At 35.0% G+C, this 22,615-nt stretch overlaps 2 protein-coding genes across 3 annotated transcripts; one reads left to right on the top strand and one right to left on the bottom strand.

Annotated features, from left to right (window-relative positions):
* Positions 1-75: 75 nt before the first annotated feature.
* Positions 76-15,328, top strand: LOC122534312 (NADP-dependent malic enzyme). 2 transcript variants are annotated; one of them, XM_043664828.1, is made up of 8 exons: positions 76-325; positions 3,016-3,169; positions 12,404-12,562; positions 12,810-13,172; positions 13,619-13,930; positions 14,004-14,372; positions 14,492-14,786; positions 14,869-15,328. In XM_043664828.1, exons 1-8 carry the CDS (start codon positions 273-275, stop codon positions 14,982-14,984), a joined length of 1,821 nt encoding a protein of 606 aa, XP_043520763.1. In that variant the 5' UTR covers positions 76-272; the 3' UTR covers positions 14,985-15,328. The 2 variants fall into 2 exon arrangements, with proteins under 2 accessions (XP_043520763.1, XP_043520762.1); XM_043664827.1 differs by lacking the exon at positions 76-325 and adding an exon at positions 1,748-1,982.
* LOC122534301 (serine/threonine-protein kinase Doa-like) lies at positions 15,319-22,615 on the bottom strand. The gene is made up of 9 exons (XM_043664809.1): positions 22,439-22,615; positions 22,173-22,251; positions 20,555-20,621; positions 18,870-18,983; positions 18,120-18,210; positions 17,880-18,050; positions 17,321-17,450; positions 17,000-17,250; positions 15,319-16,860 (listed from the first exon to the last, which is right to left on the bottom strand). The coding sequence occupies exons 1-9, from the start codon at positions 22,613-22,615 to the stop codon at positions 16,648-16,650; spliced, it is 1,293 nt and encodes a 430-aa protein (XP_043520744.1). The 3' UTR covers positions 15,319-16,647.

Here is a 22,615-nt window from a genome sequence, read left to right as displayed (position 1 = left end):
GTCTTAAGACCTAAGTTCTACGATGACGAAGTTGCAACAGGCGAGTATGCGCACTAGTTATTACTTTGGTTAGTTGCGCGAACGTCAGTCGCAATCTACCTGTGCTTGGTGGGATCGATTTCACAAACAATCAAACAGGATCTTCAGTTTTCTAGATCATTCATTTTCTACGTGAAAGAAACAGACAGTAAGAGTGTTTATTGTTTCATCATTTCCCACTACAATATGATCAGCTGTTCTTGTTAAATTTCGTCGTAAAACTCGAATCACCAATGGGAATCCAGCATTCGAAGGATATGCGTACTGGAGTACGTAGCTGCAAAATGTGAGTCACGATGTTCTATTTTCGAAATTTCGAACATTGAGACAAGACATTCGATTACATTAGGCGTCTGCAGATGCACAATGGTTTCTTGTTTTTTTTTTTTTTTTTTTTTTTCACAAGATATATTTCAAGTCGCAGAAATGTCATTCGCCAGGCGTGAAAAGAATCGAGTTGGTACACGCATATTTAATTACGATGTTAAAACGTAGACGTAAACGTAGTTGTATTTGTTTCACTTGTATAAACAAATACATATAAGAATTCACGTTTTCAATAGTCACTGTTCGATAGACTACACAATGACGCTACATAAAAATATTCCATTAGCCGATATTCGAGAAGAACAAAGATATGAAGAGCGTGATTGCACTTTGTTTTCATTGAATGTTTTATGAGAGATATTGCAATAATTGCGATTGCTAAATCGACAATTTTTATTTATTGACTTATTTACTTGCATCGTATATCACAACGGAACGCGAAAGTTTGAATACCAAAAAGAATCGTCAAAATGAAAAGTAATCTAAAACAGTCTTGTGTTTTTATTTCGTAAGTAAATAAAAGATAGCAGTTAAATTCGTGAAATGATAATCCTTTAAAAACATTGATGTGTCACAATGTTATTCAGTTCATTTTATAATTTGCCGCGTGATTCATGTATAATCGTTCGCTGATCACGCTTTATTTTTATTGTGACATGTGCATCTTTTTCTTTTATCACGCGATTTTACTAATTTTTTCTTATCAGAATATATGAGCAATTATATTGCTCGCGCGACGGAATAAAACAGATTCATGTGTCGTCAAATCTAATAAAAAAATAGTGTTTCTCTTTCTGTAATCGTGTCGTATCTTTTTCAGTGAGAAAATTTTTCGTCTATGAAAGAATTTATAATAGAATTTATAAATATAACGATTTTTGTTAAATTTATAAATAACAATCTTTTATTTCTTTCCGTACAAGATAAAATTTTTGAGTTTGAATTTATATTTCAAATGTGAACAGTTTAATAAGTATATTATTAATGTCTATTTGCAACATTCCTAACAAATATGTATATAATATTATTTAAAATTTATAAATTTACAATACATAACAAATTCTCTAAAAATGTTATCTTTAATAAAAGTATAAAACTTTATAAAGCACAAAAGACAATATGCTAACATTTTTTAATATTAAAATAAATGGATCCGTCTGCAATCGTTAGTACGGTAGAAAATACTTCTTTTCGTTTTCGAAATATTAATAAACGATCGTACATTCAGGATTTCTTAATCGTAAATAGATTCAAACGAATAGCAATTTTTTGAGAAATAAAACAGAAATAAAACTTTTACATTTTCGATACACGCTGACGATCACGTGCGGGTATACCATTAAGTTATCAGTATGACGCGATGGTCATACGAGTAGTCGCGCGGTTTAACCTCAATCTTATAATTAGTAATAGATACAATAGTTCATCGAGGGATGTTTGATCGAATACGAAGCAATTTATACGGAAATCGCGAGCATGTCCTCGAAACATTTTTTCAAGCAGTTAGAGTGTCGGTTTGCCACATTTTTTCATCGGTCGTGTAACTTACATTATGAGACCAGGGACCTTGAACCAGAGAGCAAACACGATCAGCTGAAGGTAAAACGCATTTTCAGGTAAAACTGCATTTTCAAATGTGTCTTGATACTAAAAACAAAAATCAGGAATTTTTGCTTCTACTGCGTTATAATTGTGTTATAGTTTAAATAGTTAATAGTTTTTATATTGCTTACGTTAGTATAAAGAATTATACATTAGTGAACAAAGTGTTTCTAATCATTAAAACTGTAATGGTTCAGAGGTTTTGTACAATTGTGTCATGCTTCTGTGAACATGAATCATTTCATGGTGCGCAATAGTGGTGAACTATTTCGTTATAAGTCAAAGAAATGTAATGGTATTTAGCGTGGCATTTATTGTCATTCCTTTTTTCGTTTCAAGCGGAAACTGTATCATTGATATTTTTGTAATTTCGGTTAGATTGTTGTTCATGCATGTTAATTATTTCTTATAATTATAATTATTATTATTATTATAGTCTGCGTGAGATACAGAGTAGATAGTACAATTTTTTTGTTCGATATGTATGATGCAATTCATGGCCAGGCAATAAAATTCGAACAATTTTCGTTCGATGGGCGAAGTCGCGCGACTGCGCGATTCATGCGCCTGCGCTAGTTATATATTCAGTGACGTAGCAAGCACGTCTTGCGCCCGTCTCATTTACACTTACTCTATTCCGAACTTAACTCACTGTTAACAGAACAAAATTTGAACAAAACAAATACGATCATACACTGAAAATAGTAACTATGATCAAAAATTTAAAAGCGACATCTACATTAATAAAAATCCACCAGAAAAAGAAAAATTTTACTGTGCTATATATCGATAGTTCAACCAGACGATGAACTTTCGATCAACAAATTATCATTTTCTCTTTCACATTTCTTAATCGATAAAGTAATCTAAATGAATTGCGAGAGCAATCTCGAGATGAAAAAAAGTGCGATCTGATGGAGTCATGTGATTGATACGTGACTGAGATTTGTTCCCCGCACCCTAACCTCACCTCGCTGTAATGCCACTGCGTTCTACCCTACCGACATTCATCCTCAAGTAGCCTTAAACTTCGCTCGTTGTTTGTAGGCTCCAAGGCACTACTCATTTAGTCAGTGACACTAAATCTTTAACGATGTCGAGTCTTCAAAGGGATCAACTCGGCCAGCGGGGACATGGCGATGTCGTGCCTTCCAACTTGTTACGTGGTCTTGACCATCTGAAAAATCCCCAACTGAACAAGGTAAGTTGTTACGTGTTTCAATTTTCAACGTGTAATAATAACGGCGGTATACCATGCCGGTAGGATCCCTGACAGTTTGACGTCTCACACCGACGTGCTTCGTGCTTTTCACTTCGTTTCGAAAAAACATATATCGCATCTCTAAACTAGAACGATTTCTATGCATTTGTGTGAAATTTAAAAACATACACTAATATACAGAATAATATAGATTTTATATAAATTTTCAGATATAGAGAAGCTATAGAGAAGTAGGCTACTTATAGGTTTTAATACACGAAAGAAATCTGTAATTAAGTTGCGTCTACAAAAATATGAATTTCAATTAAAATCTACTGTTTACGTATTAGACAATTTCATGACAATTACAAAAATAAGGAAAAACTATGGCTTTCAGTCGTTTTCTATCTGTTATTGTTTACTGTCGTGGTATCCAAGGTATTTGCACTTCTATCGACCTAAAAACTCGAAATAGTCTGCGTTTCGCAGTTGCTTTATTGGCGCGAAATTTGTATCTTTCAGTGTTACTTTTATTCTATAGCGATGAAAACTCGTTTGTTGTTTTATGTGGCGCATGCGTAATTCTAATGGCTACTTGCGAATCAAAGATCTTTTAATTTAGTTTGTACGATATGTGCTTGAGCTGTATAGTAATTTATAAATGAAAAGATTTACTGTTCAGTATCCTATCTTCTCCGTACTCTAAATGACTCATGTAGATTCTTACGTGTATATCGCCATTCTAATATTTTATTCATTTATTATTTAATGTGTCAGTACAAAAATTGGAAATATAATTATACAATATTTTTAATTATGACTAATATTATGGAAAATGTTACTTGGTAATAATTTTCTACAAACAGAATGAAAATATGAGATACGTGGATGATTATTCGTTAGAAGGATAATTATTCGATTACGTCCAAAAGGTCACGTAGTCGTTGCGATTCCACGAAATTTACTTTCACGGCACGTTTATTAAGAAGCGGAACAAGTGGTGGTATGACAACCTGAGGATGATGAAACAGACAGTTTTTACGTAAATGATAAAGCACTGTTATCTTCCTCACATTCTTTTTTTATGGACGATGATGTTTCTACAGAGATGGTTCATTTAAATTAATCTAGACCTCCTTTTCAAATAAAATCGGCTAAAATTAAAATCAAAATCGTACGAATTGACGAATAGAAAAGAAAATAATTTAGATGTTTAGTTGTTTTTCACGAAGCAAATGTTAATAAATATTTGGATGTTGCATCATTACATGACAAATTAAATTGATTGTTACAAGTGAAGAAAATATTATTTAAATTAGATCACTTAAATTGGATATATTTTTATATCTGAAAATTTATATTTTCTTGAAATCCAAACACTGAGGAAAAAATGTAGGCAAATATTACGCGACTATTGCAATCTCAGAAAATTGCAAGCGGAATGAATTTCAGCGAATTTCTCAGCTTTGAAACACGTGATTTGTAGTGGCATTGTCCAGACTAAAATAAGTTTCTGAATGACTGTGCAAAGTGGACGTCCAAATGTTCCACGTAGAAATGTCCGATCGCGATTACGAAATTTACTTGGAATTTCGCGGTTAGCAGCCGTCTTTAAAAGCTAACACGATTAAAAAAGAAATAACGTATCTTTCTACGAAAGTTTCAGACTTGCGATATCACTTTTTCTATCACTTTCGAAAGCCCGTTCTTTTCCACGACTTACTTAAATTATCGACGCCGATCGTTACGATAATAATAGCTTCTGATACACTTATCAACAAAGACTTGCTTAATATGAGATCGTAAAGAAGAATGGTCAATCGCGATCGATTTTCTTCCTTTTCTTCATTGAAATTTAACTCAATTAACAAGCTTCTTTCGTATTTGAAAAATGATGAAATTTGTTGGAACATTTGTTATAAAACCAACGAGTCATAAACGACTGTTTTAGCATTTAACGTTAGAATGAAAAATGGATGGACAATTGAGTCATTAAAAAAAAAAAACAAAAAAAAACAAATGATTCTACTAGAAATAGATAAATTATATCGAGATTAACGTTCTTTTATTTGTTACTCATTTCACTGTTATTCTATTCTAATTTCTCATTTAGAACAGAATAATAGCACCATGATAAAGAAAAAGATAAGAATTACGAAAATTGAGATAAAACTTAAAGTTACGTAACATTATACAGTATTAAGAATGAGATATTGTAAATACTAGTACAAACAGAGTGCGTCGTTTTTTTTTTTTTTTAGCAGGAGAAAATTTTTGCAAAGTCTTTAGAGAAATTTTCTCTGGAGAAATATAGCAAGAAAGAAGTTTAGAAAAAAATTTAAAGAAGGAATACAAAATGGTTTTTAGAAAGTATCTGAAATAAAATAAAAATTTTTACATCTGGAGTTGTATTTTCAAGGGAAATTATTTAAAAAAATGTTCGTTTATTTTGAAGGCTTGAGAATTAAAATATTCAAAACCTAAATGCACATGTACATTGAAATCCAGGGTATATAGAAATTTACATGTATTATCATTCTGAATGCTAATGCCTTTACTGCATAATGTATTACATATTAACACGTGCCAGAATGGTCATCGATGATCAGTGGTTCTATATTTCTGAATATTTTAAAACGATTAAATCGTCGATTAAAAATGTTTGAAATAACACGCGTAACCAGATGAAAGCTATAAAATCGCATAACTATGAAAATGAAAAGTGTACATTTTATTATGAAAAAATTAAATATTTCGTTTTATAGACAAAGCGTATAAATTTCGCGTGGCGGTGAATTTATTAGCTCAAGCATTCTTTTGTATTTAAAGAGAATCTCAGTAGCTATCATCGACAGAATGATCTGTTAGGTCTATTAATAAAATCCCTTAATTCTTACAATTAATCGTCTTTAATCACAGTCTCTTATTTAAAATAAATTCTCCTTTTCATTTACTCGCGATGAACTCGAATGAACTGAATTTTTAATGAGCTGAAAAACACGATTCGTCGACAGTCGTCATTCCTCTATTTCTCCCCCCCCCCCTCCCTTGTTATTATGCAAAAATCACGCGAGCACTCGATCAAACATTCATGAATCAGCTGATAGAAGATAGGGGATAATAATAAATACAACTGCCTCACGAATTGTTTGCCACGAATTTTTGAACTCCCCTACGATAATTTGTGAGAGAGAATTTTGTTTAATGTTTAATTTAATTGACCACTGATTGTTTGTTCGTAATTAATAATTATTAATATTATATATATCTGCTGATCTTTGAAACTGCAAAAATATATTCAAAGTATAGCGGGTGAAACAATTTTCCATCGAGGTTTTATCGTTTATTTACTTATCTTTTATTAATCAATTACGTTCTCAAAAATACGTATGCAAGGCACGAAAGGGGAGTGTAACGTGTCTAAGAAAATGAAAATTTTCATCATACAGAGTCGCAACTTTATATTTTCTTTTACATATCAAAATAAATGTGAAATTTGGAAAATTTTAGCAAAGAGCCAAGTACAGAAACATGTGAAAAAAGATGTTGAATTCTTCTCTCGTATGTACGTCTAACAAACAAAGAATTTTGACTGAACAATGTTAACAAAAAAATGAAAAGAATACGTGAAATAATGCACAAAGATGAACAACTGATGAAACAACGAATGAGAATTGAATGGTCTGGCATACAGTCTGTATGTGAATGTCAGTGTACCATTATATCGTTAAGGGGTTGAACAAAGCTTGGCACCCTTCTATCAAAGGCGCAGCTGAATTGTGCGTGATACGCATCGGAGCAAGTATTAAGATCCTTATGGTAGGTCGTGGCTCGTTCAGTAACTAAAGACTTGCAGAGTTTCGTATCGATCGCTTGTTAGCCGGCACAACTCCTGGCAACCGTTTCCATCGAGGATTTGTCGAGTCGCGAGACTCGAGGATCCTGTAGAGAACTGGCGAGGACAATGGACACGGATTGGTGGGACCTCGTGCCGGACTTTCCCAGAACCGCGCGCATTCCTGAACCTCTACTCGCTCTGGATGGAAGGGTATTCGTCATCAATTCTGAATTATTCTGACTTGAATCGAGCCTTTGCTTTAGTTTTGCCTTCGTGTCAGAGAATCTTCGTTGAAGGGTCGTGGCAACGCGACGCGACGGTTTTTCAGTCATTTTCAGGCCGTCTGACAAGAAAGAAACAAAATTATAAGCTCCTCAAATGGAATACTCACGATATAACGGAGGGGAAAGAAAAGCAATCTGATCCTATTTGAAAAATAAACGATCTTACTTTCGCTATTTTTGAAAATTTAATTATCACACTTGAACAATGATAAACTTTCATTCGAAACTGTTTATGGTCTGAAAAATCGCAGTATACGTTCGAAGGTATTCAATTTACTTGTAGTGCATACATTGAACTCTGTTTACTTGCAAAAGGAAAAGGTATTATAATTGATTAGAGTCTTGTACAACTTAATCCTTAATCGAGCTGCTATTTGTACCTTTGTACCTCGATATAATCGAATTTTATATGATATGTTATGATGAATTTTATATGATATGTTCTATAAAAATTTCATTGGAAGAATATACGAATGCAAGGTGTTACTCCAAAACCTAGGGAAATCTAAGTATTGTTACACTATTGTTATTTAAACAATAATGGCTAATTGTTTGAATAGCTGAAGAGAAATAACGATAATAAGGGAAATTTTAAAGACAAGATGTCACACGTATAATTTTCCAGTCACGTGATTTTGAAACGTATGTACATGAGTATGTAATAATTCATCTTGAAAAATGCACTGGACAGATATCTAATGTTGTCTTGGTATTTTTAACATAGTATTTAACATATATGTTTTTTTTTTTTTTTTTAATATCTACATATATTATATCTATATATCTATATTTTTTTATATTTATTACAAGCATACTATTAATCTAAATTATTTTCTTTTCTTGTAGAATAAGTTTCAAATTAAATATGACCTTTTTTTTTCTCACAAACTGCTCTGCGATCATTCTGCAGTTTCCACGCGAACGACAAAGTGTCAAAGATCGTTAGTGAAGTATCATCCGATGTACATAGATCCGGGAAGATTTCCAATCCATCCATCACTTCGTTCTTTTTCTAAAGTCACGTGATTTTGAAATGTCTGCGAGATCATGTAATAACTCATCTTGAAAAACGCATTGGACAGATATGTAATCTTGTCTTGACGATTTTTAACGTGGTATTTAGCATACATGTTTTATTTTTTGTTTTTTTTTACAGACATCACTTTGAATTTCGAATTGCAAATACACATTTTTTGTTTAAACTAGAAATCAGGAGATCTCGAGCAACTTCAGACAGATATTTTTTTTTCCGATATTAAAGATCACTTTGGTTCATCTCGAACGATTTTATTCCCCTCGTCTCTTCGAGTACTCCGTGCATTATCTCGTTGCGAAATTTCGAAAGTTTCCGCCACCTTAATGAAACTTACGCTGATTGCGTAACGATAAAAATGCCACCTCGTTTGTTGAACTTCAAGAAAAAGATCGGTTGTGTAACTAATGGATGAAATGTTGCTGATGTAACGTGTAGGTATGCAATAAGATTTAATGATAGACAATATGTGCAAAACTGTAACGAATTGGATTCGATATGGCAAGAAGTTTAATATATCGAGAGATTTATTTATGTTTCTTGAGAGAGAATTTTAATTACAATGTAAATTATTGAAACTTAAAATTCTTTTCTATAATTAATTAAGGATTTGAAGTATTTGTACATTTCACTTATAGACTGAATTGGCAAAATATTTTTAAGTATATTGTGGTATAGTACGCCAGTCAGAAATTTAATATCGAGAGATACCTATTCTTTTTTAAGGATTTACCATTGATTAAGAATTTTTAATTTAAAATGACTTGACTATTACTATAATACATTACTATGATACAAGAATTAGAAATTTAATATTGAAAGATTTCTTTTTTAAATTAAATTATTAAATCATTAAATAGTTAGAATTTAATGATTTAAAAAAAAACATGTGTATGTTTTATTCATATATTAAATGAATTAGTACAATTTTTGTTAACTTGTGATAAAATACAAAGATTTTTGTTCCATCATGAAATTTTACGAATTAATTGCTTTGTCTTTGCTTGCAAAATTCTGACCAAAGAAATCTGACTAGTCTGCTCAACTTGACAAATAAATATTCTGTTACACATTCACAATGCACTTTCGAGTGTCCTTTCACTCCATTTCGAAATACGTGCGTATCTATGCAAATACCATAATCGTTCGATTAGTACGTAGGTAATGTGTTATATACATGCATTACAATCGACATTTCATACTTCCACGATGAAAACAAAAAAAATGTTGTACGAACGTTGCAAAGTACAGTGCAGACGTTGAAACTGCGATATCTATTTGCAATGTAAAACACATTTTGCGTAAGTTTCGTGACGTTTAAAAGTCTGGTTCGATGGTCAGAACAATTAAAACATTATCGACTCGCGGCCATCGCCGATTGGTTTCTAAAGGAAAAGACGTTTGAGAGGGGAGCTGTGGTTTCTATTATAATTAATAAATGTCAATTGACGCGGTCGACTGGTCGACTGGTCTAGCTGAAACGTTTGAAGCATTGTCAACGACCCCGGTTCGCCGATGGAAAAGTACTATACGTTCGACGAGTGCTTTGACCCTGGGTGCTATCCAGTTAGTCTTAGCTCTTAGAGGGATCTCAATGGAATATTTTGTCAAAAAAAAAAAGAAAGAAAAGTAACTAAATGCTGATGGCGGGAAAAATTTATTGCACTCGTATCGGAGAATTTCAATTTTTCCATCGTTACGTGACAAAATGTTCTTTTCATTTTGTATTTTTGTTACGATAAGTATACTATTCCGCAGCCGTCGTAATTTAATTAACTCAACGCTGAATATTTAATTTAAATTGACAGATTAATTAATATCGAAAGAGTCTGATAAATTCGATCATACTTTATTTTTTATTCAAAATCACAGATTATTTAATATCGAGCAGATTTTATAAATGGAGTTCAAACCAAAGTAAGAAATTTCGTTCAAAAATTCATTCGTTTCATCATAGATTGTTTTTTTTTTTTTAATCACAAATAGTCATCGGCTTGTTAACCTTTTAAATAAAAGACAAAAGTTTATAGGTCAGATAAACGTGATTCAAAATTATTTGCATTTTATGAAAATACACGATACATTGTGCATTATATGATACTCGTATAATAATTGTACATATATATTGTATTAATTAATATTCTTAAACTAATAATAAACTATTGATATGATATCGTATGATATCTAATAACTTGTTATTTTAGAAACGTTGCATTCATTGACGTATGAAAGCTTAATTAATACGATACTTTTTGAATGCATAATTATTTCGTTAATTACTATCGGACGACAAAGTGGCTATCGCCGTTTAAACAAAATTTACAACAAAGTGGCTATCGCCGTTTAAAAAGCTACATACATGGAAACTTGAAATTCTGCAACAAATATTATACGAATATTATAATATTTATGATATTATAATTTTACATTATGTTATAAAATATTTAAATATTGCGAAATGATAATAAATTGTATTATATAATTTGCATTGATTATTTATTCGATTTGTTTATTAAAGAAGTTGAAATGAAAGCTTTTACCTGCATGTTCAAATCCTTAAAAGTTGCGTATGAAAATTGTAAAGAAAATCAAAAGATTAATAACAAAATCACAAGATTTCTATGAAAAATTAAATTGAAATTAATTAAAGAATTATGAACTTGGTCGTGCCAACTATTCTACCAATTCTAGAATTCAAACTTTCATTCGTTTGGTTGCTTCTCTAAAGCTTTGCCTTCTTGGCCTTGATGATACATACATAAATATAAGTTTCGATAAATAAAAATCAATAAAAAGCAATTACATAATGCGACTGCGACGACGTTCGTCATCGCGACACCTTTCTTGTCTACTCGAACAAGATATCCGTGCTGACTCGGTTGAATTTAAGTAGCTTTCAATTGGTCGATCGTTCCCGATCATACTTGCAAATGGAATCGAATGAAAAATCAATCACTTTCATAATTTCAAAAATATTTTTTCCTCTAATATCGAAAATATTAAACTCTCTCTTCCACGAGAGAGTTTAAACAAAATTATTTTAATAGATCACGTCATATTTAGGCCTGCAAACATCGAATGTTATTTAAAGCTGCATGATGTAAGGTCAAGTCAGTCAGAAGGCAATCAGAAGAACAGCTGATTGGCTTTCACTCACGTTCACTACTCGCTGACAGGAATTTTCTCATTAACCCACTCTAGACAATAATGGAATAATTTCTATCAATGTCAAGATATATTAGACCGTCCCTATGATTCATTGCTCTATTTATTGCATTCGTTCAATATATACTACATGATACCGCTATCATTTTGAATTAAATGAAATCAATGAAAGAAACAAAGTGTTAAACTATCTTTATAATAATTGTTATCTTTATAATAATTGTTCGGTCTTACCGAACATGGGGATCCTAAAACCTTAATGTGAATATAAAATTCATCGAGCCTTAGAATTGGTATGACTCCAAATTCCAAAACTCAACAAGTTTCTTTATTGCAAAGAAAACTTTGATTCTATTAAAGGGACAAAAATCAGTATATAAAATCTTAATGCGAGGAACGCATCCCTAGGCGGTATCGTTGGGCCCAAAAAGTATGTTTAAATTACGTTATGGGATAAAGTAATATAAGGCCGATACACAAAGAATAGTTCAATTCAGAAAGAAAGTTCAGCGAGCGAGTTCAAGTCATTTGAGGATCGTCAGATCACCAAGGCAGCAAGTATAGTTCAACCTTTACATTCGAGCAGTCGAATCTATTCTTGACAAGTGACAAAAAAATCCAATCAAACCCAACTTCTTCGCCCAATACGTAGATTAGATTGAGATGTAAGACAGTAATGATTTATAATGGCCTTTATAATATTATATTATTTGTAGTATATCTGTTATTTATAGTATCTTTTATAATAATAATAATAATAATAATAATAATAGCTGAATTATTGAAAATTTATGCATTAATGAAAATTTGGAAGAAGCAGAGATGCATAAAATGCATGTAACATTCAGAAATATATGCATGAGATGTCTAAAATAGAGATTCGCAGTATTTAACAAATAAATTCTTTGTTACAGGGAATGGCCTTCACTCTTGAGGAGAGGCAGACATTGGGTATTCATGGTTTATTGCCAGCAGCGGTGAAAACTCAAGAAGAACAACTAGAACTCTGTCGTTTGAATCTGGATCGTTACGAGAATGATTTGTCAAAGTACATATACCTCATAGGTTTACTGGTACGTACTCTAATTAATATTTTATACCTCTATCGACAACTTGATTTGAAAAATTCTGAATTCAAAGAACACAGTCTGCAAACAGTATAACATTCTAAATTTTTAATTCAAAGAATTTAAACTGCAATCCAAAGAAAATGGAATGTAAAGAAGTTGTTCTATATTTTTAATTTTACCACAACCGTTCCTCACTGTACCTAGGAGAAACTCCGATATTTTATTGGAAAAAACATTATCACTCTTACAGGATAGAAATGAAAAACTTTTCTACCGTCTGTTGGGAGACAATGTAGAGAAGATGATGCCGCTGGTGTACACGCCGACAGTGGGTTTAGCCTGTCAGAAATTCGGTTTAATTTATAGAAGACCACGAGGTCTGTTCATAAGCATACATGACAAAGGCCATGTATATGACGTTATATGCAATTGGCCTGAACACGATGTACGAGCCATCGTTGTTACCGATGGTGAAAGAATATTGGGCCTGGGTGACTTAGGAGCCTATGGTATGGGCATACCAGTTGGAAAATTATCTTTGTATACCGCCCTGGCTGGAATCAAACCTAGTCAGTGCTTACCAATTACCTTGGATGTTGGTACGAACACTCAGGTTGGTACAAAAGCTTCTAAATAATTAACACAATCAAGGCCTCTAGCTTATATGGGCTAGCAAATTATGAATGTGTTAATTATGTGGCAATCAACTCTTAATAAATGAAAATATTTCTGACAGTAATGAAAGAAGTATAAACTATATATGTAAATTATATATATCGAATGTGAGTTTATATGAAAGATTGTGTTAATTCTTATTGTTGAAATTTCTATCTTGATTGAACAAACAAAATTGAATCCCGAATTCGGTCAATCAGTACAGATTATTACAAGGTATTACTTTTTAAATAAAAGAAGAAAGAAAGTTTTCAAAATATGATACATATCTACTTAGTTATACACAAATATAAATTATAAATATAATATAATATATAAATAAGTAATAAATTGTAATTAAAATTAGTATTTAACAAGATGATTTAATATTAACTCCCATTCCAGACTCTATTAGAAGATCCTCTCTACATTGGCCACAAGCATAAACGTGTCACTGGTCAGGAATATGACGAATTTCTGGACGAGTTTATGCAGGCTGTCGTCAAAAGATACGGACAGAACACTTTAATTCAGTTTGAAGATTTCGGAAACGCCAATGCGTTCAGGCTGCTCAGTAAATATCGCGATCACTATTGCACTTTTAACGATGATATCCAAGGAACTGCTTCAGTCGCTGTGGCTGGTTTGCTGGCATCTCTTCGTGTGACGAATACAAAGCTGTCGCAGAACACGATTGTCTTTCAAGGTGCTGGAGAGGTAAACGATTTACTTTATATTGTTTTAAATTATTAATCGACGGTGTATCACGACGTTTCGTTGAATTGCACAGGCTTCGTTGGGTATTGCGTGGTTGTGCGTGATGGCCATGCAGAAAGAAGGTGTCAGCGAGGAAGAAGCCAAGAGCAAGATCTGGATGGTCGACTCGAAAGGATTAATTGTCAAGGATCGTCCAAGCGGTGGATTAACAGAACACAAACTGCGCTTTGCCCGTGATCACGCGCCGGTAAACACGTTGCTGGAAGTTGTGAAAGTGGCGAAACCAACGGTGCTCATTGGTGCCGCGGCAGTTGGCGGTGCGTTCACCACCGAGATACTGGTGGAAATGGCAAATAACAATGAGAAGCCTGTAATCTTTGCTCTTAGCAACCCAACAAGCAAGGCAGAATGTACTGCCGAGCAAGCGTATACCGCTACAAAGGTATTATTATCACAGAACTATTATAAAACTCCGTTACTGGATAGCACAAAGACAAAATATTTATGTACTGCAATGTGCAAACGATAAAACATTTAGTAATTAATTTCAAATGTTCACAGGGTAAATGCATATTCGCCAGTGGTTCGCCATTCCCGCCGGTAACGTACAATGGAAAGACCTTCTATCCTGGCCAGGGAAATAACAGTTACATCTTCCCTGGAGTAGCGTTGGGCGTAATATGCTGCGGTATGCGCACCATTCCTGAAGATACATTCCTCGTTGCTGCCAAGACGTTGGCCGACATGGTTTCCGAAGATGACCTGGAGAAAGGAAACTTGTATCCACCGCTGCAAGATATTAAGAAATGTTCTTTGACGATAGCCAGTGAGGTGATGGAGTATGGTTACGACACTGGTAAGGCTTTTTAACTTTTCAGCACTTTTACTGTTGTATCCAGCGATTATAGTATGCACCAGAATGATTGATTTTATTTCAGGTCTTGCTACGGTTCATCCTCAGCCTAAAGACTATAAAGAATTCATTACGGCGCAGTTGTACGATACAAGTTACAAATCATCGGTTCCTCCAGTGTATCCGTGGCCTAAATTGTAATTCTTGTAATTCTTGTAATTCAAATTGAAAATCCGTCATCGTCACTTTATATGCAAATTTATTTCGATGAAATTTGACTAAATTGGTTCTGCAGATGTGCACGAGGTTCTTTTTTTTTTTTTTATTCGGCATGGTGTTGTGAGAGCCTGTTGAGCAGGCTCGTATGTAATAGCTTTTTATGTTTTCCGTGCGTATGTATGAGCAATATGTATGAATGTGTGTTGTAAAAAAATATCTCATAGATGTTAGATATTGTATACAATGTATCCGACCAACTTAAATTATTGGGATGAAGTGTTTGATTCACTTGGTTCGAAAAATAAATTTCAAATAATTATTTGAAAGAAATGTATTTTATTGCTACCCGAAACAGCATTTTTTTGTTTTTTTTTTTCGCAGTGCTCAGACATATTCCATTTTGTAGTTTGTACGAGCAGCAGGATGTGGTAAACTTCGTCATGTCGTATGTACGAGTATAAGAACTAAAAGAGGCAAACAAGATGAAGAGGCTTCGTATTTTGAAGAACTTATCTCTCTATTAAATAAAAGCGGAGACGTTCTTAGGTACGTAAGCTCACGGTTCTTTTCTAAAAGACGTGCGACACGCGCGTATTTAGAAAATGATCGATTCGTTTTAACTTTCTCGGGCTAGCGGAACTTAAAATACGCATGATTGTCTGTAATATCGTAAGACAATGCACGAAGTTTGGATATTATACTGAATCAAAAACAAAAGAAACATAATTTGCGTTGTCTTTATACAAGAAATTTTTCGAGGAAAAAAAAAATACTTTATAGGATTTTTTAAAGTAAATCGTATATAACGTATCCTAAAAACGTCAACACGTGTATTTTACTACGGTGAATTGGCGTTCCATGGATTTCTCTCTCACACATTCCCTCCCTTTCTCGCTTTCATTTTCTCTTCTTTGTTAATCTTAATTAATGTCAACACGTACGCGTATATTTACTTATTTCTTAATGCTAAATCTGATTTCTTAACTACTAAACACGCCGTGGTCATCAATCTATGACAAACAGAGTATAAACTGCGACCCCTCTTCCAAACTTTGTTGCATAATAACATTGTAATAAAATTAAAGGATAAAATGTACAGAAGAGCATTTAGAAAATGTTTATAAGTGGCGGGACTCTTACGCTACACTGAGCAGACACACTGGTCTTTTAACAAACCAGTTTAACAGGGACCTACCTCATCAAGTGGTATCACGTACCAATTTTAAAAATCTCGCAAAAAGAGTTGTATCATTTTACGCAAAGATTCTCGATGATCTCTATCATAAATTACGTCGAATCTAAATTCCACAGCACCATTGCACTACTGCGTTGATCTTTTTTTTTTTTATTTTACGTCGTTTCAATAAACAATGCGATTTTGCGGTCTCCATCAGCTTCCGTTACTAACAAATTTATAATTACATATACCCTAGTGAAATTTCTAATTTTCCTCTCTTCCTTTCTTCTTTTTGTCTCTTCGTTTAATCTGATTCGTTTAGATATTCGGGTTACGTCATCGAATCTTGTTATTGCCGCAAAGATACAGTCTTATATGATTCAAAGGTGTGGAAACAGCGACGTAAGGCAGTAGCGTCGTTGACAGTGGGGTGTCTGTCCAGCACGGAAGTCGGTCCCTTTCCTAGCTTCATCGTGAGAGAGAGTGTGATCGTTCGTGACTTTGTTGAGAATCGCCAGCTGCTCGAAGATCCGGCAGTCTCTGATGCGCGGGCAATGCGTCAAAGAAAGGATGTGCCAATGCGTCTTTCAGTGTTATTCGCTGAGATGGTTCGTACTCCAACATTTTTTGGATCAGATCGAATAATTGTCGATGTTCCTCGTCGTCCGAAAGCATACAACGCTATACGTACAAAAAGAAAATGTAAGTTAATGATTGAATTGAAGCGTTTTTACACAAAAAAGCGCACAAACACAGGAAAGTAAGAATTTTTACAATTACATAATCTATGCTTAGACAAGTAATAGTAATATATACTTACATGCAAAGGTTTGCAATTGTCGCGAACGTATCGACCGGCTGAGCTCTTTTCGTCCCAGTCTAACTTGCCGTGATAGAAATATTTAGTTTTAGTTTTGCGGGCCATACGATGCGGAATCGTGCCAAGTATACGTTCCATCATCGCTAGGTGTTCGCGGTTGTCGTGCGTTTGGAATAAGGTAATACCCAGGTACAATTCGAAGAGGATGCAGCCAATTGACCACACGTCACAAGGCTGAGACCATCCTAATTCTGTACAAAACACGTAATGAATAGAAATTTCGCAACTCGGGAGCGAGCTGATTTTACGAATGTCACTCACCTAAAATTACTTCAGGCGCTCTATAGTGTCGTGTGCTAACGATCGTGCTGTGATGCTCGTGGTCGAATGTTGCGCTACCAAAGTCAATGAGTCTGATGTCTGTCCGTTTTACACGCCTAATGTCTCTCCGCTTAAAAAGAAGGAACTTCTTTTACAAACTTAAGAACACGACACTCGGTCATACATTTTATCTATAGTTGATTGACGCAGTGCAAGTGTCACTTGGAATCACGCAACGTTATGCATTACTAATTCACTGTTACTAATAAAATGAAAATTCGGCTATCAGTATGCAAGAATTGGAAGCAGATAGTCACACTCTAATGAACAAGTTTTTCCAAAAATGTTTTAAATTAATCTTGCTTTTTTAGTTTTTACAAATTTTGCATATATAAACAGATAAAATGCAATTTGATGTATTGTAGTCTTTCTTTCTCCGACACCAATGTCTAGTGAAATTATTAATTTCATTGCAAATATTATAAATATAATGAACATTCCAAGTGACACTATAATAAATTGTTCCATGTTAACATGGAAGAAGCAAATCGTGCCTCACCTTTTTGCTACTGTATATGCTGTCATAATCGGAGTCTACGAATAGTATATTTTCCGGTTTCAAATCGGTGTGCGTGAGTTTATTATCGTGTAAGAATTTGACTGCGTAGCAAAGTTGATATCCAATATGCCTGACATGTTCCAATGGATAAGGCTGGTAACTATTATCTCTCTGTAAATATAAAATAGTTAGAGCATGGATCACTAATGCGCACTATTTTAGAAACATGCTGTTACATACCAGGAAATCAAATACGCTAAGTCCAAGCATTTCGAAGGCGATGCACATGTGTCCGTGATAATTAAACCAATCAAGCATTTTCACGCACAAGCTGAAAATAACGGATCGAACGTCATTAGTTGAACATAAGAAACGAGTACGTCATTTGTAAAAATATATACGAAAGTAGGCAGGAAAAACGGTGCGAGAAAATAGAAGACGATTCTTTTTAAGTAAGTACAAATTCATTTCACGTAAATTAGATATTGGAAATTTCATACGAGAAAAATTATATTTGCGTGTAAGTTAGTTTAACTCTAATTTGCTTCGTAACGCTAATTTCAACGCTTCAGTCAAAATCTTTCTAATTTCTTGCTCATATTCAGTCGAATCATACTCTGGTTTTATTTGCTGAACACTGTTGCTTTTAATAACACGATGATTCATCTTTCATACGCTGTAACACAGTGTAAGAGATAAACGTTCTATTTACATACCTTTTTGGGTATCAAAGTCTTTGATAAAAAAAAAAAAAAAAAAGGAAAATTACAGTTAAGTGCAGATTTTAACAATTTTTCCTCATATTCTCAAGTTAAATCAAAACGTCCAAAGTAAATTAAAACTGAAAATATATATATATATGCATAAAAAGGAATGGTGTAGGCGAAAATCTCGCCCCAGAGTTTTCAGTTTATTTTTACACGAAGAATCGCCCTCTGTTCGCCGCGGTCCAGAGTCCCCACCAGGTCGAGAAATCACGCAAATACTAACTGTTGGCCTTCCGGATCCTTGGTCGCAATTTTCTCTAAGGCATTTATTTCGAGCTTTGCGGCTTCCCTATACTTCTCTACGTTCTTAATGATTTTCAGCGCCATCACGTGATCCCTGCAAACGTCATTGTACTTTTATTAGACGACACGTACATCGGACCGCCAATAATCCATATGGTCGGAAGCATCATATGTAAGTATTGTAGTATGTACCAGGCAACAAAAGCGCGCTCGTTCGAAACGCAACGGAGGAGGGGAGGAGAATGGAAAGCACAAGAGAAAGGAAGAATGTGAAGAAGAAGAAAAGAAGATGGTTCAAAGAAATTCTCCCCTGGTTGGTATCCCGACGAGCGACTTCATGACAACTCGTTCGCTCGTCGAGGCCCGTAAAACAAAGTGCAAGGCCATCCTATTATTGCGACTACTTGCGCGTCATTTTGTGACACTACGGCACGGCTATTTCTGACTCTGCTATGACTCGAGTCGCGCCACGCACCTTTGCGACTTGCCTCGGTGCATGTTGCCGTTCTAGGTGGATAGAAAGTTCCGAGACCAACGAGAAAGTATATTCCGGAAATGGAAATCAGGAGGTACGTGAAGAGGAGGGCAAAGTAGATTTGGATAAGCACCACAGGGCAAACCCGTGAGTCACATTGACACTAAAATGTAGAACAAGTTCCTTTATACACGTCCGTAAATTTTCGTTTCACGTTGTGGAGATTCGTTATTGGAACAATTCGCTGGAGAGAGCAAAGGAAATAACTGAATTCCTTTTCTAAAGTGTTATGCTATCTTTGTGCCAGCACTTTGCTCGCGAAGTTAATGACACGTTATTTGGTTCAAGAGTTTTTTGGGTGATTTATTAGAGAACCATGTTCAGAAATTACTGAATATGTCGAATATTTAAGAGTAATTAAGAACTAGAAACAGATATTGGAAGTTCGTTGCCAATTTGAATCTTGCAGGTGATCAACATGTTTGATCACACAATTGTACTAGATACAAATGCATGAAATAATAATGAATTATTGTTATTAACAAATTTTACAAGTTACTGGTAATAATAAATTAATACGAATAACTTTTTTATATGAATTATAGTTCATATAAAATTCTGGAATTTATTTATGCAGCAGAAGTCTGCATCACTCGTTGATTAAGTAATATTATTAGCAGATGATTGTGCAATTTTGATTAACATTAGAACTATAACATCACGAAAGCGAGCTTTTATTTCATTTTATAAAATTCACTCTATAAAATTTCCATTAAATATTGCCAATTGACCATTCTGACTAGTAACTGAACAGACTCTTTTCCCTGAACACGATGAACCAAACAATATATTTCTACTTTTATGAGCAAATACCTTCCACGAAAATAGAAAACACGCGTTCCCCACTTCAAGACAACAGCATTGTCTTTAGAAAGAGAATTCAATTATTTCCTTACGTCGCTCCACGAACACTTCCATCACAAACTCCCGAAACCTGGAACAAAATTTTTAACGTACACAGTAAGAAAGAACTTATTAATACATCAACTCAAAAAATCGTTTTGCATACAAAAAAGGGGGGTGGAAAAAAAAAACAAAGACTGCGTATAAAGAAAAAAGAAAAAAAAAAAAAAAACGCAGACTCGAGGTAGGTTCACCTACGGTAGTAGATACATGAGCTACCAACTTACATTTGCAAGTCCTTAACCTTGACAACTTTTCCAAAAGTACCCTCTCCTAGGGTGGCCAGTACTTTATCTGCAATGTAAAAAGATAGATGAGCGGCCGGGTACGTCAAAGACCTCGCGTCCATGGAAGATCGTCTATGTTGCTCCATGAAGGCCCTAATCTCTAATGCTCGGACGCAATTTATCATTATCGACGAGCTATTTGGCATATTCTTTCGCCTCGTTGATGATCAATCTTTCTCGGTGCACATCGAGGCAAAAGATTTCAAAGAGTTTGAATCTAATGATTTGAAAAAAAAAAGAAAAAAAAAAAGAAAAAGAGAAGAGCAATACAGACGCACTTCCTGCTGGACGTTCGGACGGAACAGGTGTTCTGTACGCCGTACGTTGTGAACGGATGTATGATTCAAGTGAAAAAAACGGTATCATAGAGCTTTATGTTTTTATCGATCGGAACTGCTGTTCTCCTAAAAGCTGAGGTACCCTAATCGTAAAAAAATCGGCAGCCTGAGGACATGACATTGGCTATCGAGTCCCGATGCACAGGTGACAAGTCGTGAGTGATATTTTCGTAGTTTTCGCAGTTGGGCCCCGAGGGGGCGGACGATCGAGAAAAAGTCGCCAGGGATGATGAGAGCGAATGTCTAATGTCCTCGTGCGCCTGTTCAAAGACAGAGGAACACGTCATCCCGAAGAAGACGGTATCGAGGAGATAGCGCAAGCGTGATCTCTCTTTGTCTCTCCTCCTTCCTTCGCCTCTCTGTCTCTCCATCTGGCTCCACAACGGAGTTTGCCGATTTTCAATCGCGCGAACGAACACCGAGCGAAAGAGAAGAGAAAATTAGCACCACTCTCTGAGACATTGGACGCGTTTACAGTTTACTATAGAGGAGACCTACATACGTGCAAGATGGGAACGCTTTGGTACAGTTAATAAGAAACCCTGAACAGAGGTAAATAAGAAGTCCAGAGTACTGGTAATTGAGGCAAAGAATACTGAAAAAGACTTAGACGATAGTTGAAAAGGTGGTAAAGAGAGATCATTGAACGTGTTTGAGATGGTTCAAACATGTTCGAAGCAGTGTCAGATTTATACGTTTTAAGTTAATTACAACGTTAGGCTACTCGATCGAGATGAATATTTGTAAAGGTAAATTACAAGTGATCCGAACTTTCTAACAAATCTACAATGTTAAACGTTTAGAAATCAAGATAGAAGCTACTTTCTAACCTACGTTGATTTGAGAAGTCTCGAACCACTTCTCATGAAAAAGGAGGAATTCTCAAAAGTAGAGAAACTATGAAAAAAGTCGTCGAGGTCGTTGCAACAACTGTACAGAAACGAAGAAACGAAGAGTTATCAATGTGAGACTCTAGTTGACGAAGAACTCACGAAATAAGTAAACCTTCGACGAGTACGAAGGTCCAACAGGACCGTCTCTAAAAAGACGCAGACGTTCGAGAGCAAGAGGGGGAGGAGAGGCGAAGTAGAGATGAGCGAGAGCCAAGGAGAGACCATTGGGCAGATACCGTGGGTAACCGATCCGATCGATCGATCGACCAATCGATCTGAGGCTTGCTTAAAATCTACTACAATTATTGTATTCACGTATTCACGAACATCTATTTGCCAGGATGTCCCCGGATTGGTAAACAAGGTGGCCGTCTTCGTCGTCCTCGACGGAGGGCGGTCGTGGGCTCTACATATGGGCCGGCGGAATCGGTATCAGCGGCGCATGCCAACAGAGGACCCAATCAGTGGTGTGGAGTGCACCGTTTGGTCGGTCCGGATCACATTGGTCGGTCCCGTGTGTTCGGTTACGTAACGAAGAGAGAGCCACCGTGGATAGAGAGGCCGTTGATCGACGATTCACCAGTTCGACGAACAGTTGATTGAACCATAGATGACGTTCGTGTGTTGCGTGTGGTGTCGTGGTCGATGGCCACCACCGACAAAGTAGTGGTCGTCGTCGTCGTCGTCGTCGTCGTCGTAGGTTGTTGACGTTGCGCAGGTAGATCCCATTGTGGTCGAGGAGAGAAGTGACGTTGGCGGGTCCACCACAT

The sequence above is a fragment of the Frieseomelitta varia genome, unplaced genomic scaffold (genome assembly GCF_011392965.1).
Source record: "Frieseomelitta varia isolate USP_RPSP 00005682 unplaced genomic scaffold, Fvar_1.2 scaffold_586, whole genome shotgun sequence".
Classification (NCBI taxonomy): domain Eukaryota; kingdom Metazoa; phylum Arthropoda; class Insecta; order Hymenoptera; family Apidae; genus Frieseomelitta; species Frieseomelitta varia.
Note: the sequence above shows the minus strand (reverse complement) of the source record. Positions and strands in the feature narration are given on the sequence as shown.

Excerpts from the sequence above, each read along its gene's own strand:
- LOC122534301 (XM_043664809.1), bottom strand. The coding sequence starts at position 22,615 with ATGTGGTGGACCCGCCAACGTCACTTCTCTCCTCGACCACAATGGGAT. Across the intron at positions 17,251-17,320 it reads AGCGCCTGAAGTAATTTTAG|AATTAGGATGGTCTCAGCCT; the intron begins GTGAGTGACATT and ends TGTTTTGTACAG. Across the intron at positions 16,861-16,999 it reads ACAATTGCAAACCTTTGCAT|CGTTGTATGCTTTCGGACGA; the intron begins GTAAGTATATAT and ends TTGTACGTATAG.
- LOC122534312 (XM_043664827.1), top strand. The coding sequence starts at position 1,843 with ATGTCCTCGAAACATTTTTTCAAGCAGTTAGAGTGTCGGTTTGCCACA. Across the intron at positions 12,563-12,809 it reads TATACCTCATAGGTTTACTG|GATAGAAATGAAAAACTTTT; the intron begins GTACGTACTCTA and ends TCACTCTTACAG. Across the intron at positions 13,173-13,618 it reads ATGTTGGTACGAACACTCAG|ACTCTATTAGAAGATCCTCT; the intron begins GTTGGTACAAAA and ends CTCCCATTCCAG.